Source organism: Nothobranchius furzeri, chromosome 17, assembly GCF_043380555.1.
Source record: "Nothobranchius furzeri strain GRZ-AD chromosome 17, NfurGRZ-RIMD1, whole genome shotgun sequence".
In the NCBI taxonomy this organism is placed as follows: Eukaryota; Metazoa; Chordata; class Actinopteri; order Cyprinodontiformes; family Nothobranchiidae; genus Nothobranchius; species Nothobranchius furzeri.
In genome coordinates this window covers 45,988,342-46,008,355 of record NC_091757.1, presented here as the reverse complement: position 1 = coordinate 46,008,355, position 20,014 = coordinate 45,988,342, and the positions used below count along the sequence as shown (strand labels likewise).

At 43.1% G+C, this 20,014-nt stretch overlaps 1 protein-coding gene across 3 annotated transcripts in view; it reads right to left on the bottom strand.

Moving 5' to 3' along the window:
- The window catches only part of emid1 (EMI domain containing 1), a 65,264-nt gene extending 47,319 nt beyond the window's left edge, over positions 1–17,945 (bottom strand). For 2 of the 3 annotated variants that reach the window (XM_015973062.3, XM_015973061.3), the window contains exons 1-4: positions 17,780–17,945; positions 17,477–17,654; positions 11,000–11,113; positions 10,699–10,802 (exon numbers count right to left, since the gene is read on the bottom strand). In XM_015973062.3, the coding sequence (XP_015828548.3) occupies positions 10,699–10,802; positions 11,000–11,113; positions 17,477–17,654; positions 17,780–17,795 (412 nt within the window). In that variant the 5' untranslated portion in view covers positions 17,796–17,945. Of the gene's footprint in view, positions 1–10,698; positions 10,803–10,999; positions 11,114–17,476 lie in introns of all 3 variants that reach the window. The other variant, XM_054731750.2, reaches the window with a different exon arrangement.
- Positions 17,946–20,014: the final 2,069 nt, after the last annotated feature.

The following is a 20,014-nucleotide window of genomic DNA, read 5'->3' as shown; positions in this document are numbered from 1 at the left end:
AATATGTGAACTTGGGAGTGTGTGAGGCCTCCATCATAATAACACCTCCCAGTGACAGTAGCTGGACGCTCCAATGAACTCTGGTCATGCAGTCTGACACCGGACAATAAAAGGAAATCGTGAAAACATGTGACAATACAAAACACATCTCATTCTCTGTGGATATTCCAGACAGTTATCCTCCAAAAGGTCTTTTTAAAAAGATCTTTCCATCGATTCACCGATACGGTTGCACTAAAAGAGGCACATTGTGCTCTCATTGTGTCAAGCTCCTGTAAAGTAGAAATCTAAGACTAACCCTGATTGAGGACATGTAAGGAAATTTCCTATCATAGTCTAGATTCACTTAATGAACAATACTCGCCATTATTCTGTAGGAAAGCAAAACCTGTGTGCCCCTAAATCCTCTGGCCTTTCACCCGTCTGGCATCCCTGTGACTATCCGGCCAAAGCCGGCTGGGTCAGACACATCCTACAGAGACAAGAGACTCCTCATAGTTTCATTCTTTGAAAGCTACATGACCTGAAATGAACTTCCTGCTGAGTATTTCAGTTTGCTGTGGCATGAACAGACTTTTCAATTCAGATAAAACACAAAAGATTAAATTGCTGTTATAGAAAAATTCAGCACACTATTTCTTCTTCGTGCGTCAGCTGGAGACAAGAGGGGAAGAAAAACTCCCTGCATCCCGTTTTTATTTTTTTCTACCTGGGAAACATGTTGCATTAGAGCTCGCCGGTCCTTCTCATTTCACACGCTCACCTCTTTCTCCGTCTAAGAACCGGGATGACATTATCCCTCCGTTCTGAGCAAGGAAGGAAGAAAGGAGGCAAGAGCTGAGCTCGGACTTTCAGAACCAACCAACCAACTCACATCTTTTGTCTCTGACTCGATTGCTCTGCAGATTTACCAACTCTGCTTCAATAGGGATCTGTTTACTCAAGTAGCTAGGTTTACACGGGCAAAGTGAAGGGTTCATATAAAACGCATTAACTGGGAATAATCCGTTGGGTCTTTTGTAAATAGGATGTAATGATGTGGGATGTCCAAAGAGGGTAACTGATCTGAAAGAGCTCAGAGAGGCAGATTTGTGTGCAAGTAATGGTTCAGAACCACATAAATTAACTCTCTGCAAAATATCCAACTGATAATGTTTGTTTAACTCTTTGATATGTCGAAAAGAAGAGTGAGAGAAGAACATGCAGCCAGATTTATGGTAGGCAACATTGATTCATTTCCTAAATAGGATGCAGTCAAGAGTCTTTTTTTTATCTAATCTACAGAATCTGTCAGGATGAGTTCATCAGAAGCACAGTTTCAGGATTATACATAAGGTTCAGGACAGGGTCAGGAGTGTGAAAGAGCATCTGACACGACGCTGTCCAGAAACAGAAGAGCAGGCGGAGTACGTCTGTGTTTTTTCACCTCACTCATCACTGCAGTGATGCAGTACGTTCACTGTTTTTAATCACGTTCCAGTGATGAAAGTCTGAAAGACTGAGTCATACGTTTATATATTTGGAAGCAGGTGTTTTTAAATGTGTGTGAGTGTGTTTGGTGCCAGGCTCTGGCTGTGAACTCAGCATAAAGGACTACAAGGACCGTAAACATCTGAGGACGCAAGAACACCTTCTCTGGACTCTGTTGATGATCCCGATTGAGCAGAAACAGGAGAGCTTGGCTCTGGTTGTGGCAAGGATCCAGTGAAAACATCAGACCCATGAAGGCCCCCCCTGGATCTGTCCCGAGGGTGGAGGTAGAGCAGACAGAATGTGGGTCTGGGTTTAGAGGTTCAGAGGTACGGCCTGTTTTTGATGAGGTCACCCTGCTGGGCCTCTCTGGCTCTGAGCCCCTGACTCTGACTCACCATCACTGCCACACACTCAACAGCCACACCTGGACCTCAGAGAAACTCTTCTTGCACAACGTGCACATCAGTAAATCCTCTGAACACAAATAAACTAATACACACTAAACCTTCTTGATTTTACAAAGCAATTTTCTAAACAATATATTCTTTATTTTATTATAGGGGACATATAATTTTTTGTCTTAAGTTATGAAGATCTTTCAACAAAACCCCTCTCACAAAACTGCATTCGTGACAGTTTCAGTACCTTCCTGAATGAGCCGTTTCAGGCATTTGTCACTTTAAAGCCCATTTTAAACAACACACCGTGCCAGTGTGTCTTATAAACGTGCCATGCCGGCATGGCGATGCACAAATTTAGCAGCATTCCTTCCGCATCGCTCAGTACTAATATTGTGGTAATTGTCTGTCTTATATATGGTGATTGTGCCTTGGCACAACAGAGGGTGGTGTCATGACGTGGAGAGTTACAACCGAGCTCCGGCCGGCAACTATATTGAAAATGAAAGTAAACACGGGCTGTAAGTCTTGCTTTTTGAACAAAATCAGGTGAGACGGCAAACTGGAGAGCTACAGCTTCTCACTGTTAGAGCTGGAGCTGAGATCACCAGAGACGGTACGGGCACTGTGGAGGACAGACACCTTTGGGAACGGCTTGTTAAAAAAACTTAATGAGCGCAGCTTTTAAACGACCTAAGGCTCCCTGATGTTGGCATGCCGTTGCAGCACACTGATGGCATTGCTTTGTAAAATTTGCTTAAAAAAACATGCTGGAGCTAGCCATGCCCACCCATTCCCACTCAGGCTGCTATAAGCTGAGAAGCTCTCGTATCTGGGAGGGGCTCGAAGTACAGTTGTTACTCCTCCAGCAGCAGCTCTCTATTGTTTGTGACATCACAAACAAGGAGTTTTTGAAACAGCTTGTTTTAGACACGTTTCCTAAAACCAAACACTGACAGAAAACAGATTTTTCCCCCCATATTTATAGTGTTTATACAGGAAGAGACCCACATGGCAGCACCAAAGGACGCAACTGTGAGTTTGCATAATATGTGCCTTTTCTTACTAGTAATGAAATCAATGCACAGATTCCAGAATCTTCACATGGCATTACGTAATTTATACTAGAATAGGCAGGGGATTTTTACATGAACTTTTATGAGTGGATAGTAAAACATGTCGACCCCAAAGCCATGACCGAAGAGAAACTCAAGTGATCCAAAACTGCTTTGTTTTTGCTCTCAGGCAATGAATGACGTTGTCACAACAAAAATGGCTGTGATGTGGTCTGTTTCTGCTCAAGTGTGTGTTGGATTAGAAAACGTTTGTAGTTGCGGTTCATAAAATCCCCACCCACTGTACCACAACACTGGAGCTAGTCTTATGTGGTTCTGTGAATGTTTATGAACTTATAACAGTGACAAATGAGCAGCTCCAGGACTACTGGGAGGGAACAACAACCACAGACAGATACAAAATACGAGAACATTTCTGGTTTGTTTTTATGTGTTCTGGTCTTTCGATGCGCAGTCGGGTTGAAACAAACTGAGTTCTGCAGCTGAATGATGCAAGAGAGAGAGAGAGAGAGTGTGTGTGCGTGTGTGTGTGTGTGTGTGTGTTTGTGGAAATAAAGTTCAATCTGTTTGTTTAGTCTAGTTTCATTAAATAATAAAAGTTATTATTTGTAAATACGTATTTTTGGCATTAATTATGAAAATAATACAAGTTCAAGACTTTTATTCAAATAAAATGACTTTATAAAATGTTACTTTTTCAATGAACTCATGATAAAGACGTCCATGAACACTTAAGGTAAAATGTCATCAAACTACAAATCAAGAAAATAACAGTTTTTTTTTTTTTAGAAATGAGGACAGCTTCAAAGGTTAAAACACATCTACGCTGTGTTTAGATTAGAACCAAGCAATGAAACAACAGATTTACACATTGAACGTCGTGAGTTACAATAGATTATAAGAAAGAAAATCCAGCCCAAAAGTTGGAGAACTTGGCTGTGATTAAGATCACCAAAGAGATTTCCAAGTTCCAGCCGAGTCCTTTGAACTCATCAGCGGTAGAGAAGCGACTCAGAGCTCTGTGCTCCATCAGAGCTACTATTGTCTCTGCAGTGACGTAGGAAACGTCAAATATGTTTCATTAGAGCCAAACTAAGAACAGTGGTGCTGTGTTATGTGGTACCTACATCATGCTAATCTATACTTGTACGCTGAGAGATGGTGATGTGCTGAAAGGCGGGGAGCAGACGGGGTTAATGCAGTTTTAATGGCATCAGTCACTGAGTGGATCAAAGATGGCAGAACGGAGACAGAACCGTCACCTTCACAGGATTTTAAACAGGAGTGGATTATTTGAGGGGTTTCTAGGATAAAAGCTTCAATAAGTTTTATCTTTATCTTCTTTCCTGTCTCTGCTTCTGTCAGATTGTAAAGTGCTCATCTGCTGGTGGTGTGTCACTTAAACAACTGGGCGAGGGGGCAAATGCCTTAGTTTCATGTGGGACAGAAGAATTGCTCAACAGTCAGTTTTCTCTCGCTGCTTGGCCCACTTTAGATCTTTCTGTCTACTGAAAAAAGCAGTTTTCAGTGTACTCTAGAGGGAAGTCTTAGGAAATAATAAATAAATCAGGAAGCAGAAGAGTCGTTTCCAGTCCAGGAGCCAGAGATATAAAACATAACTTGATTCAAAGCAGAGTGTGTATAAAACTTTAAAGAAGGCTCGGTGGAAGTGAGCATGTGTTTCTTGAAGCTCACTGTCGGATATTTTAGATTTAATAGATAAAGCTCAGTAGCAAGGCAGCAGGCTCTAAAAATAAGGAAAACATTTTGAAAAAACAAGAACAATCCAAATTGGTCACTTTAAAAATCAACCGTACTTTAGTTGCAGCAACGACGTAGCCTGAAGCCATCCCATCTATGTAAATATAAAGTCTGGCTATGACACACAGGGGCAGCGTCTATGGTTGCCTTCTAAGTTGTCTCTGCTCGAAAGTGGACAGCACTAGGACCAGTCAGAGTAAAATACGTGACACATGAGTCAGCAGAACAGTCTGCCATACACCGTCAGAGAAGTAGAAGTACCTCTATCTGCTCATGTTTCAAAGAAAAGCCCAAGTCTAAATAGTCATCTCCTTTTTAAATGTTGCTCAGTGCATTATTAACTGTTAATAAACTATTAAATAGCGTATTAACAACCGCTTAACCCTTTTATGTAATGCATCACTAAGCAGACCCCCCCCCCCTCCCCGGCCTTTTTTCCTAACCTTAAGGACACTTAATGGTTAATAAAAGCAACTTTAATAAAGACCTTTGTTTATTAATGCTTAATAACGCATTAAGTAATGTTATTAAAGGGGCCCTTATTGTAAAGTGTTACCAAATAATCCAAAGTTAATTCCTAAGCCATTTCCTGAGACGATGCCATCTTTGTAGTTTTTCTCTGTCACAGCTCTGGTGCTAAACCTGCCTAATGTGGGGACAGCGGTAGCTCAGGCGGTAGAGCGGGTTGCCCCATGATCGGAGGGTCATGGGTTCGATTCCAGCTCCTGCCAGGGGTACTCTGCTGTTGTGTCCTTGGGCAAGACACTTCACCCAACTTGCCTGTGTTGGTGGTGGTCAGAGGGGCCGAAGGCGCCAAATGGCAGCCTCGCCTCTTTCAGACAGCCCCGGGGCGGCTGTGGCTACAAAGTAGCTTACCATCACTGGCAGTGTGTGAATGTAAGAGTGTGTGAAAGCATCTTTGAGTGTCCCGAAAAGCGCTATATAAGTTCAATGCATTATTATTATTATTATTATTATTATTATTATCATCATCATCATTATTCATTTCTCTCTACTAACAGAGTGATGTGACTGGCCCAGCCTAAATTTGTTTGGTCCAATGGTAGAGCTGCTGAGGCTAGACCAACCTGCAGAGGGTATTCTGCTACGGTTGGTCTCGATTTCTGGGCATGGAATGGATGGAAATGAGGACAGAAAGGGAAAAAAAGCTCAGTTCCGTCTATCTGGATCATTTTTAGGGTTGGCTGATTGGTTCTTTCAGTTCTGCTCTGGGTTAATTAATACAAGTCTAAATTACTTTCCAGAGCTGATCATTTCCAGTTTGAGTTCAGCAGTGGACTGGTTGGATGATCATCTGCTGTGGCATTTTTTGTGTTCATACGCAAGTCATGTGTGCACCATCGTAAACCTCGTCTCTGAATATGGATGTGAGTGCAGTCTTACACCAAAAAAGATGTTTTATCAATTATTCGGAACAAGAAGGAATAATATGAACACCTGCTAATGCAAATACATGGGAGCTTGGGAATGTGACTGGAAAATAAAAAAAAGCAGAAAGTGGATTGAAAAAGTTTTGTCTGTGTTATAAGTTGGGCAGAGCAGCTCAGTGTGTGTGTGTGTGTGTGTGTGTGTGTGTGTGTGTGTGTGGTCAGCGATCTCAGGGTGGAGTTCCTCCACTCAGCTACCAAAGTAACTAATCACAGCGAGCAGCTGCATCCCTCACTGTACAAATCCTCAATACCTGGCAAACTCTTACTGTATACCAGCATCCACGCACCGCAACTCTCCCTTTACTAACGGCAAGCTGCAGCCGACTGATGTTTAAAGCGCCGGGTTTAGCGTGTAGGCCTGAGATAAGCCATGCTAAGCTGTGAAAACACAGATTACATTTCTCTGGCTTATTACAGACACTGCGCCTCTGCCTCCCAGCCACATCGTAATTGTGACCCAAAAACCGCTGCCCCCGCTTTGCTGTGAGATACAGCTGGATGGAGTACCCCCCCCCCCCCCCACACACACACACACACACACACCTCTTTGACAGGCGTGCTAATTCCCGTCTGCATTCCCTCATATGTTTTCTTCACGCCGGCCTCCTCCAGTGATAAGCTGCAGCCGAGTTCCTTTCAAGTGCCTTCCTCGTTGAATCAAATCTGGGCCAACTAATCAACTGCTGTCACTCTAGTGTCTTATTCATACTCTCTAAAACTCTGTCAAAATTACCAGATGGAATAAAAACATCCAAAATACCTGCTAAATTACAGAAATGACGGCTGAGTGAGTAATCACCCCTAAGTCAGTACAAGCTCTCTCTGAGCATCTCAGAGCCAACTTTAAAACAATAATGTTGCTTTAAAAGGATACATTTGATATTCTCATCAGTAAAATTGCCTCTAAATGAGGTGTAATTTTGATATTTGTGCTTAATGTAGCATAAATTGAGATATCCCAACTGAAAACCGGCTTTCACTTTCTTGGATTGCCAAAGCCTAACAGGCATACATTAAACCCTTGTTTCTGGCAGGCTATTAAAGTGCCTCCATCTGCAAATACTTAGCCCATTTTCTCCCCTCTGGCTCAATCAGAGATAAAGACCATTGTGTTCCAAGTCCAGCAGAAAGACAAAATATTTTAAACCTCACAGAAAACAATTAAAGCGTAGTAATTGCACCACTGGCCAAGTCCTGAGGATCGGGAGAAGGAGGAAAGAGAGCAAATGTGAACGATGTTTGTCTGGTGGAGTATTGTCTTGCTCCGTTCACAATCTGACGGAGCAAGGATGTTTATCTGTAAGGGTGTGATGTAATGTTTGGATTACTAACTCTGCATGTGAGTGCTAAAGCTTCTCAGACTGTGGGATTTCTCATCATAAAGACCTCTCATCTGTCCCGGTGAAACCCTTTCTCCAGAGAAAACATCTTTCTAATCTGCCTTTCATATATATATATGTATATATATATATGTGTGTGTGTGTGTGTGTGTGTGTGTGTGTGTGTGTGTGTATCCGTGACACTCGTCCTGAACTGAGCAGCTCCAGGGTCCTGCTGCTTTGGGTGTGTTGCAGACTGCAGACATGACCATGGGGCTTATTTTGGGTGGCCCAGTAAATTGAACACAGTGCATTAAATGAGTGGATTGTCCATATTTTCCACGGGCAGGGCGAAACTAGAGGGGGGGTAAGCTGTGATGGAAGCGAAGGCGTGCTATTTCTCAACATGAGGTCTTTAAAGATGTACACACACACACACCCCGAGGGAACTGAGATCCATGAGATCAGAAGAGTTCTTTTTAAAAGTCTGAGTCAGACAACGGCTTTTGAAAACATAAATCAGGTTAGACTGATGAGACTTTTACAGCAGCGGACCCTAAATTCAACCAAGCGCTCATCATCGTCTGGAAACCTACAGAAAAGATGTGTGGAGATTTGCAGAAGAAGCCAAACAGATATTAAAACCCTGAAATTGAAAGGTGCACCCGCTGAACTATGAGGGCAGCGTGAGCTTCGCTTGGCAACACTACGGTAACAGGTTTAGGGTCTGTTAGGTCTACAGCTTTATCAGTGAGGCAACAAGCTGTGATTCCTAGCAGACATCGGTGGTGAGGTATCGGGTTGAGTACTGGCGAGGGGTTCTGCTCACATGCATGGGGGCAGAACAAAGTGCTGGAGGCCGTCGATAGCATCCACAGTGCTGAGGAGTAAAACCTCCTGAGAATGGGACCTGTCACTCCCACTCAGCAGCGCCTGTGATCTGAACCACCCGGAACGGCGCTCAGATAAGTGGCTGATCCCAGTACCCCCCCTCCCCCTGCTGTCTCTACAGCCCCACCCCCACTGCCATGACAACCGGAGGGGAATCTCCTCCGGCAACAACTTAATAGGATAATTTCCTCCCAGGATCACTATGTGTATTACTCCTTTTGTAAAGTAAGGTCTATGCTGTCTGACTGCAAGTGTTTTGTTTTGTTTTTCACTTTGAGACCGAGTTGGTTTGGATCCAGCGTGAATTTTCAGGCAGTTTTGGTGCGTGCAAGTACAAGCCAGCAGGAAGCCGCTCTGCAGCAAACCACAGAGCAGTTGGACGGGTCTTCGTACGCGGCAGCGTAAAAGAAATACACAGCCTCTCATTTCAGCACCACAAAAAGGTGACCACTTTAACCACAGTAAACATTTATTGTCCTTTGTGTTACATAGCCTGACAATTTATGTTACGCCCATTCAAGCTCCGGGTCACAACATAAACAGGTGCCCCGCCCTCCTCCAGTCTGCAGACACTAGTGCCAGGGAAAGTCATTATACTCTGTGCGTGCGTGCGTGCGTGCGTGCGTGCGTGTGTGCGTGTGTGTGTGTGTGTGTGTGTCCTGCTAGCATGGAACTGAGAAGATGAAGAACTGGTTCCAGTATGGTCATAAAACTGAAAACCACAGAAGAAAATAAACCCTTATGTGGTACATTTACTTTTGGTATGAAGGCATTACAGCTGATTAATGGAGTGGAGGTACCTGACTCACCCTGTAGAGGTTTAAGGATTGTATTTCATAACTTAATTTGGGACACAGAAGCCACCTTATATAAGCTTAATGGAAATTGCTTCTGTTCTAAAGTCTAACTCATGGAACGCACAAGCGAGAAAACTCAACAGCAAATGAGATGGAAAACTGTGGAGTTATTTCTAAAAGGCACACTTGGTAGTTTTAGCTTGCTGTTAGCACCCCCTAGGGTCCATTATTAATTCAATGTTGTAAAAAACGAAACTGAAACTCTCTCCTTCACCTTAGTCTAACTGCTAAAACGTCTCCTCAGCCTTCATCGGTGTCTACTGGAGCAGTTCATCACTACATCAAACAAGTCAGCTGATCTGAAACATGCAGGGAATGTAATGGACGCAGACTCCAGTGCTAGCGCGTCAGCTCCACTCCAAGTCCAACAGGGACTGGTCCGGACACTCTGATGTTGCAAGTGCAATATTCTTCCCCAGGAGGTGCTGGGGTCTAAGTGACTTTTCATTTTACCATGTAAAGAGTTGTTTTAGCCCAAACTGGTTCAAGAAAGTGATTTAAAAATATGAATATGTAGCACAGTATGCCTTTAAGCCGTATTTACACTATGGTCAGCTTGGCCTGGGCCGGTTGGTGACAGCCCCCTCCCTCGGGGCTGGTTGAATAGGACATGGGCAGCTTCCATTAAAGTGGCACAGAGGGGTCTGTGGTGTCATTTTTAAGCACCGCTGTACATAAAAGCAGCACAGTTAGCTGAGACAAGTAGGATAAGGTGTTTAAAAACAATGGAGGATGTTGAGGTACTTTTATACTTGGTACTCATACTATGGTTCTTTTTGAGGAACACATTCCATGCAGGAAATAAACGAACATGCTTTGTTGCTGGCTGTTTATTTGGGTTTGGTCGCGTGTCTTTCTGTGACATCATTTCACACACATAGCACTAGGCCAATCACATACATAGGTAGGCGTGAGAATGACATAACTTCAGTCAGCCAGGAGGACATACTATTGCTTTCTTTTATGTTAAATAGTTTTATCGTCGATACGAAATGTGTTTATGAAGTTCTTTGCACTAAATCACTCTCACATTAAGCAATTCTCTGTCATTTTCAGAACCTTCCAGAATGAGCCGTTTCAGCGCTTTGTCTCTTTAAGAAAACAAGCTGGAGCTGGGCACGCCCACCCATCACCTGCTCAGGCTACTATAAGCTAAAAAGTTCCAAAATGCCTGAGGGGCTCAGTGTAGAGTCGCTGCTCCTCCAGCAGTGGCTCTCTCGAGGAAATTCTGTACTACCTTTTCCACTAGTGACATCACAAACATGGAGATTTTGAAACTGCTTATTTCTTTCTTAAATCCAAACACTGACAGAAAACAGATGGACAGATTCTTTTTCATGTTCCGTGTGTTTGTAGGGGCAGTAGAGACCCACACGGCAGCAAAAAAGGACGTAAACGGTGAGTTTTGCATAAAAGCTCCACTTTAGATGAGTGTGTTTCAGTCGGAAAACTCTCCGTCTGTCCTGACTCACCTTCCTCACAAGCAGTGCCGCTGAATCCTGGACAGCATTTCCACTCCATGGAGGTCACAGTGCGGTACACCACTTTGTACGAAGGTCTGACCACTGTCTTGTAGCTAAAAACAAAGTCACAACCATCACATTTAACAACAAGCACCTGTGCAAAGAGCGTGGTTGTCATGACTGATTAATTTGTTTATTTTCAGAACCACAATAATGGTTTTAAAATGCAAACAGCAACATAACTTCTGCAGCAGATCTGTGTCTTGGGTGTATTTTTCTTTTTAGACAGCGTGTCTCTTTGACCTCTCACCTGCCTCCCGAGCATCCCTGCGGCCAACGGCACGTCTGATAGACCCGCTGGAGGATGGTCCCGTTCTGCACCTGGCAGGTCACGGTCTTCGTTACTGTATGAGGACACCAGTTCCTGAACACAGGGAAGGGTGAAGGATAGTCAGAGATGCAGTGCAACGTTTCCTCTTGAAACACGCTCACAAAAGCTAATTAGCCATGCAGCCGCATTCAGCGTGCTCCGTTCGGTTTTCCATCCCCCACCCTTTTGTTTTGAGACTTCCTCGTGTTGTTTACATGGTTTTAATCAGCTACTAGATTCTCACTGGTTGTAACTGCACCGTGGTTTGTTCTCTATCTGTACACATCCGTTCGCATTCAGCTCTCAGAGGAGGTGGAGTTTCTCAAAAGGGAGTAAAAAGGACTCCAAGGATTGAGACTTTTCAACACGGGTGACTGCTGGGTCACGAGTTCACTCCCTCCACAGAGAGGCATCTCAGGACATTATCGGGACTCAGAGAAGCTGAGAAACTTCTCAGTGAAGGAAAAATCATGATGTGAAGTTCTGACAATGAGAATGTGATTATTTATTTATTTTTCAGCTGCAAAGCATGTTTTTTTTTTACACAATACCTCGTGAAAACTCTAAAAGCTGTCAAGTTATATAAAGGGTTTATAAGCATTCGGTTACCAGAGGCCTGAGAGCTAATTGGTTTAGTTTAATCCTTACTGAGAAACGTTTCATGCATTTCTCTGTGGCATCGCAGGAGAGATGTTTCTGAGGAAAAATGATCATTGAAGAAAATTTTCATCCTTTTCCAGCAATCGTGGCTTTAATTTGTGGAAAACTCAATGAGTCTGCCGATGATGACATGCTCATGTTACACCATCAACAACAACATGGACAAATACGGTTATTGCCCTCATAAAGTTATTAGAAAAACATGGAAACAATTAGTCTGTTCTGTTTTCACACCGTCTATGGATTCTTAGACAGGAGCTCTTGAAACCACAGAGCAGACTGTGCTGCCCACAGCATAACATCCACTCTGTGTGTTCGGCTGCCAGCACGCTTGCAAGAAAAGTGGGCTGGACCCGCCAAAGTCTGTTTGTCAATGTGTGAGCCCATATGTTTGTGTGCATCAGACAGTTTACAGTAAAATAAAAAAAAAACACCAAAGGCAGAGGATGTGAAGCAGCTTCCTTTATAAACTCCACATGCGGTGGTGACCGCACACACAGCCGAGAACCCGCCAGAAGATTAACATTTGTGTTCTGCCGCAGAGGTTTGCTTTTTGACATGATGAGTTTATTATCTCACCAGTTATTAAGGGATTCTTCTGTTCAAGAAACCTGATTTAACCCACGGGACTCGTTTTCATGTATCTGGATCAAATGTCTCTCTTCCAGGTTAATTTGGGCTGTCTTAATCTGGATAACTGGTATTCTACATAGATTTAAAGAAGACACATTATGGCTTTTTCTTAAGCTGTATTAGTTAAATGGTCTATAAAACATGTTCATGAAGTTCTTCACTCTAAATCCCTCTCACATAAAGCAATTTCACCTGTTATGATCTCGACAGTTTCAGCAGCTTCAAGAATGAGCCGATTCAGGGCTCTGTCACTTTAAGAATACAAGCTGGAATTGGCAACATCTACCAATCACCCACTCAGGCTGCTATAAGCTGAGAAGCTCAAATATCTGGGAGGGGATCAGAGTAGAGCCGCTCCTCCTCCACCAGTAGCTCTCTTTTGCACAAGAGAAGGTGGTTATGTTCTATTTTCCCCATCTGTGACATCACAATCAGGGACTTTTGAAACTGCTTGTTTTAGGCACACTATTCCTAAAACCAAACACTGACAGAAAACAAATACTTTTTTTTTTACATATGTAGTGTTTATAGAGGCAGTAGAGACCCACATGGCAGCACAAAAGATGCAAAATGTGAGTTTTGCAGAATATGTACCCTTTAATAACAACTAGGACAAAAAGGACAAAACTTTTTGCGGCGACTGTTAAAAAGAAGGACAAACTTAATATTTTTCAATATTTTAAAGAAATTTGCAAGCTTAAAGAAAAAAAGGAGTTTTTCTCGAGTTTTTCTAAGGTTTTTGTGCAACTTTGGCTCTTTTTCACTCATTTAACTGATTTGTTTTGGGCCTTGTGCCCAACTAATTTCAAAGGAATGCGACTTTATTGTTGCTTGGCACATGTAACTTAGCAAAGAACCAGTGTAACAGATCTCTTTACAATCATGTCAAAAACGTTGATGGTGACCATCTCCTTAGTTAGATCCATGAAAGACCCTAAAGAAAATCCAGTTTGACAGATAAAATAGTATTTTAGCACAATGTTATTTCCAAACTATTGGCTAATTTAGACGATTTTTTTTATTTGGTTTTTTTGGAAGTAAAACATGAAGAAATGGGGATGACTTGAGACTTGTGTGCAGAAATGTGTGTGTTTTTTTCCCTGCTTTAATTGCTGGTGGAAAAATTATGTGATTTTTAAGAAGCGGAAGTCAGGTGGCGTTGGGAGGGGGAGGACAGCGTCCTGACTCCTTCCTTCCACTTATCCGCCAGAGTCCACAGATAAACAACTGAGTTTCCCAGGCTGAGACGAGGTCTCACCTGGGAACAGCCAAGACCGTCACCAGGGGGTAGGTGGGAGGAAGAGGGGGAGGGTTTTATGATCTACTCTGTTCTGTTCACATGTGCAAAGCGGAAATGCCAACTGTGGTTGCTCCACTTAAGAAAAAGAAGAAGAAAAGATATTTTCTATAGCGCCTCTCAAGATAAAAATCACGAGGCGCTTCACAAAAACAAAAATTGTAAAAACATAAAAAATAATTTAGAAAATGATTAAAAATATATTTTAAATGAGCAAAAAATCGACAATTGTGATTAAAAATGTAAAGAAAGAGAGAGAGTGAATAGGAAAGAGGGAAATCAGTGGATCCTGAGGAAGGTGGAATAGGTGGGGAGAGCAGAATAAAGAGAGAGTGGTGATGAAGGTCATACAAAAGCCAGCTTGAACAAGTGAGTCTTCAGCTGCTTTTTAAAGGAGACCACTGAGTCCACTGATCTCAGGCTCAGGGGGAGAGAGTTTCAGAGTCTGCAAAGGCTCAGTCAGGTCCAGCAGGACCAGAACAGAACAGTCCCCTGCATCACTGTGAGTCAGAGTTAGAGACCCTAAGAAGAGCTGTTTCAGTAGAATGAGCTCTACGAAAACCTGACTGGAAGCTATCATAGATGTTATGTTCATCAAGAGCAGCTGTGAGTTGTTTAGCCACAACCTTTTCCAAGATCTTGGAGATGAACGGAAGTTTAGAGATGAGTCTCAAGCTGCTATGGAGAGAGGGGTCGAGACTCGGTTTTTTAAGAAGCGGGTGGATTACAGCTTTCTTAAAGTAAGCAGGAACCTGACCAGAAACCAGAGAAGCATTAATAATGGAGAGCACGCTGGGACCGATGGACTGAAAAGCACTTTCAATCAAAGATGAGGGTAAGATGTCGAGGGGGCGTGCAGAGGTCTTCATAGGGTTAACTAGTTTGGTTAACTCAGGCAAAGAAACAGGAGCAAAGCTATCTAGGATGACAGATCAGGTTGGAGCCGGGAGAGGCAGAGATAAGGCTGAAGGAGAGATGCTAGATCTAACCTTATTGACTTTGTCCACAAAGAAAGACAGAAAGATCTCACAGTCTGCAACAGAGTGGATGGAGGCTGTAGGAGAGGCAGGAGAGACGATGCTGCTGATGGTGTTAAACAGCACCTTGGGGTTCCCTTTGCTCTGGGACACCAGGTTGGAGAACCCTTGCATCTCTGACTGCAGAGTTAAAGGATGTCAGAAGATCCTTTAGGTGCAGCAGATAAACATGGAGATGGGTTTTCTTACACAAGCGCTCAATTTTTCTGCATTGGCGCTTCAGGCTGCGAAGGCTGTCATTAAACCAGGGAGTATAGCAAGTCAATAGTTAGAGCAGGCTTGCAGATATTGCAGCTAAAAGCAGTTATTTTGTCTTCTCTTATGACACGCTGCAGAAAACTCACATCCACAGAGCACAAATCCTACGTGCACGTAGTCTTTCACTTTTCATATTCGCAGTCAACACCTTACTTTTTGCTGGAGGCACCCATGTGCTGCGAAGTGTGAAACCCACCAGCGCCGTGCTGTTTCTCTGGCAAAACACCAGACGAGTCCTCAGTGAGTATCAGGTCTCAAAGCACACATGGCACACTCTGAATGCTGGGCCCAAGCTAAATAAATCATCAACCATCCCAGTCACATGTATCCACAGCCAACAGTTAAGAGAGAAATCCCACAAAACGCACAGCTTTGTCCCATCTGTTCCGCAGTGCTGCTGACGCCAGGAGAGGACAATCAGAGAGAAACAAAAGAGAGCTGAGGTTGATAGATAGGTTGAGGCATTTTTGGCATCAAGATATTTATGGATGAAAAATCTGGGAGAAACCACCAATAGATGTGCTGAGGATGTCTCAACTCAAATTCAAATCTGGGCAAGAAGTCTCTTCATATCCAGTCATGGGAGGAGGCCCAAACACTCAAAGATGTGTGACACTCTCCAAGGATACAAATCTAAGGGAATCGTGTCTAGATTTGAGAACAAAAGACATATACTGATGTGGGGAACGACCGGACAGAGGAAAGGACAGGTCGTTTTATCATAACGGGCATAAAAGTCTGATGGGAAAAGGGAAATGAGAGAAAGACCATTATGAGGCTGCAATGGTCTCATGGGAGGGACGGGAGGTGGAAGATGAATGTGGTGCAACAACAAATGACAGAGAGACAAATAGAGAAGCAGTCAAGGTGAAATCAATGAAGAGAAAAGGAAACACTTCGAGTATTTGAATCCACCATAAATAAAAATTAAAAAGTGTTGGTGTTGAATATATCAAAGCTTGAGGCTGTTTCTTTGGGTAGAAGTCCATCAAAGCACCACAAAGTCAGAGTTAAGTGTCTCTTCAGAAAGACACAAAGGAAAATCATTTGTCAGCTCTGGACACCTGTGAGCTTTCAGCCTGCATGGAACGGGTCTGTGGCTCCGTAAGTGTTAAAGGATGAAAGTTAGAAAAAGAAAGAAAATCCGCCAACGGAAGAATTCCTATAAGCTGATCAGCCCTAATAATAAAGCCACTGAGTGTACTGGTCCCAGTCATGCTGCTGAAACAGCTCCCATTGTGTGTAATATTAAAAACGTAGCCAGGATATATATGTATGTATGTATGTATGTATGTATATATATATATATATATATATATATATATATATATATATATATATATATATATATATATATAGTGGTGAGGACTGAGTCAAAGAGAGGATGAGGAGGGAGTGTTTGAAGTTATTCTGGAAAGTTCGGGGTTAAATCCAGGGTCACTCTGGAATCTCAGTCACTTCCTCCTGGAGCTGAAGATGGATCAGGACTAGAGCCATGGGGTTCAGGGTGTTCTACAGACCATGACATGTCCTCAGAAGGGCAGCACCTCCAACTAGACGTTGGTACTGAGCCTGTGGTTGTTAAGAAGGACGAGGGTGACTGGACTCTTTATCAAGTCAGAAAAATCACCCAAGACCTGTTAATCCACTTTGATTAGTCTCATCTAATGTGTGATGTGTGAGGGCTTTGTCTGTGAAGATCCTTCTCCTTTCCCAGTTTGCAGACACAGAAATCCCACCTGGACTCCACCGACTAGGTGTTCTGGTTAATAAACGGCAAGCCGCCAGCATTACCACAGTTGGGAAATGTTTGCAAACCATAAACCGCTGCTTGTTGCACTGATCAGACCAGCCAGGGTCCTATACATCACTTTAAACCCTCTGACCTCTCAGAGAGAAGCAGCTGATTCAAACCATCAGCTATTCCAACTCCCATTCCAACAGACACTTACATGTTTCCCTCAAACAAGCACACATGCTGTGGAGCCCCAGCTGCTGGTGTTTAGAAAACTTGTCCACAAACATCTGGATGTGAAGGAGGTGAGCTGACGGAGGCTGGAGGGGGTAACACGAAGCTACCCGGACACAACTCTAACTCTGGCCTCCTTCAGACACCCACACCTGATCTGTCAGCATAAATATTTGTGGAAAAGGAAAAAAAAAATAATAATAAAAGTTGTCTCATTATGATGACGCTTCACAGCCGACCTGGCTTGACCTCTAAACTCCTACAGAAACTTTCCTAATCCCATGTTCTAGTCACTAACACTTCCAAGTCCTCTGTGGTCAAATCTGAAGACATGGGAACAGTCACGTTGCTCTCATCCGGGACAGAGGAGGTGCTCCACATTGGGACAACAATGGGGATGGGAGAATCCCTGCTTTAAGCACAGGAAAAGGGAAACCAGCTGTCAGGAAGACAATGGAGCTGGTGGATGGATGGAGATGGGAGCTGCTCTGTCATGCGCTTAATAAAAACACACGTGGTCCCTTTGTGCGCACTGACATGTTGAACTAAAGTTAAAGCCTCACCTTTTGTGGTAGACTGAGGTGTGAGTGCCTGCTGTCTGCGACCCGACTGAATAACTTTTATAGAGTCCAGTCTTCCACGTCCCGGTAACGAGCGAGGCGAGCCAGAACATCAGCACCGTCTGAAGCAAAGTTTTCCCGCAGAACGCGGACACGCTCGCTTCACGGTGCGATCCCATTTCTGTGCGTTAAATAAGAAAATAAAACAAACAAGGAAAGCAGTTAAAAAAAAACACGAGGAGGGTTAAAAATTAGTCCGGCTGGGGGCGCGAGTCCAGCTCGGTGAGGAGATGCGTCAAAACGCACCGGAGAAGACGCGCATCCTATTCACTTCCACGCAAAAATAAATCAATCAATCAATACATTTCTGAAACGGGTGGCTGTGAAATCCAGTCGGTGGAGCAGAAAAAAATGTTCTTTTCGTTTGCCTCTGCAGTGAGGATCCGACCCTGTCCGCCCCCTCTCTCCGTGTGAGAGCTCGGAGTCGGTCTAACTCCGTCTGTCTGAGCTGAGCTCACATCCAGCAGCGGGCATCAAGCAGTTTTATAGTCTTCTCAGCCCGCTGGAGCTCCTACCCTGCCCCGTCACGACTAGACCACTCTCAGAGCACAATGCAATCAAGGTGGCGGCGCGTTTACGCACGGTGCAAAGAACGCGCTTTATGATCAAAGACCCGTTTTCTTTGTCCATCTGCTGCAAAAGGATGCAGAACCAAGTTTATTCTGCAGACTGGAGATGATTAGACCCACCTGCTTACATGTGAGCTTAGGGGACTGGGCCCCTGTTAGAAGTTTAGCATGAAATCTAGAATAAATACTAATGCCAAGGAAATTCCAGAGTTGATCTGAGTGGATTCATCCCCTGAAAATAATGCTAATTCCAAACAGTTTATTGTTAATTGTGAGAAGTTGTTTCCATTATAGGAGTTTCTCTTTTATATGAAGTTCATTCAATCTTCTCTTCCTATGCTCCTACAAAGGAACATGCTTCTGGTTGGTCATAAACATGCGCTAATCTTCAGTCTTTATGATAGCTGCACCAGTTAGAGCTGAGAATGGGCCTGTCTGAACTTTGCCCTCTGCTTTTCAAACAGGACCCTTTTAGACTACATGATATGGTAATGAGATGCTTTCTTGTGATCTTGGGTAGGGGCGTTTAAGGATTGTTAAGAACTCAAAAGAAAGTCTAGTTTCATTTTAGACCAGAATTTAGTCATGATCACAGCTTCTCCCTCACAAGAGGGGGATTTTACTTAAATAACAGAGACTTTCCCTTCTGTGTCTGTGAGCTCATGGCTCCTGACCCTTTGGGAATGTGTGATTCTTAGAGGAAATGTCACCTGCTTTGGCACGCTGACATCAGCAGAGATGGCCTGAATCTGTTTGTTAGATGCTAAATTTAAAACACAAACTATAAGCTAAAACATAGATGGTTACAGAAGAATTGTTGCTGCATTCTTTACGAAGTGCTGTGTTTTATTACAAAACACCAAAACAACAAAGTTAAGGAGCAAAGTACTGATCTATGCTACCATCTAGTGATAAAACAATGAACACTCAGTGTTCTAAGTTCACTTATAAACAAAATATTTTAATTGTATTATAAATGTTTGAATAATGTCATTTGGTTAGCAAATAAAAAATAATTCAGAGCTTACTGATGATAATTAACAGGCACAAACATTGTGTGAGAGGGGCTCAGAGCGGCCGCTGCTCCTCCAGCGATAATTTCCCCATTTGTGATGTCACAAACGGGACTTTCCTGAAACAGCTTTTGAACTATGTCCCCTTAAATGTAACAAATCACTCTCATCAGCTTTGATCAGCATCAATTTTTGTTAATTTTGCCAAATGGTACCTCCCTGAGGTTGAAGGTCCTATTCGGTAATGAAGACCCAACACCTCGGGTGTGTTTGGCTGTTGGATATTTTAGATCTCATCTAAGACACAAAACAGATGTCAAAGCCATCAGCTGTTTGTCCACCATACACCACCTGGAAAAACATTATGCATTCAAATCGAAGCCTTTTAAGATGATCAAATGTTGAATTAAACACAGTTTTGTCTAATCTCCTCAATAAGACATTTGAGGGTTTCCCATCGCGATCTCCTTGGTAGTAACTATTAGATATTAATACCCACCTGGTAAACCCAAATATTTCTTTAACTACTTTTGCATTAAATGTCTTTGTTATTGGACCATTCAAAGTTAAAATCCTGCTTCACTTACAAAGAAGTCTGCCTCATTGCAGTCACGGCGCACATTCCAGCCCATCTTTCCGTACTTGTGCCTTCCCTGTACCGCAGAATGGAAGAAAGCCAGCAGACCAGGCTTCTGATGCAGGGTGTGGGCGTGCATTCAAATCCTCAGGTGATGTTTTAGAGTATCAGGTGTTCAAGTTCAGTTTGAGACCACCTGAAGCTCTGTTACCTGTACACCATGAAAAAGATCACGTAAGTATTATGAACATTTACACTTCATACGTATGAACGAGAAATCAAAAGAACATGTGTTTCACCTTTAGAGACTTGTGCAGAATGC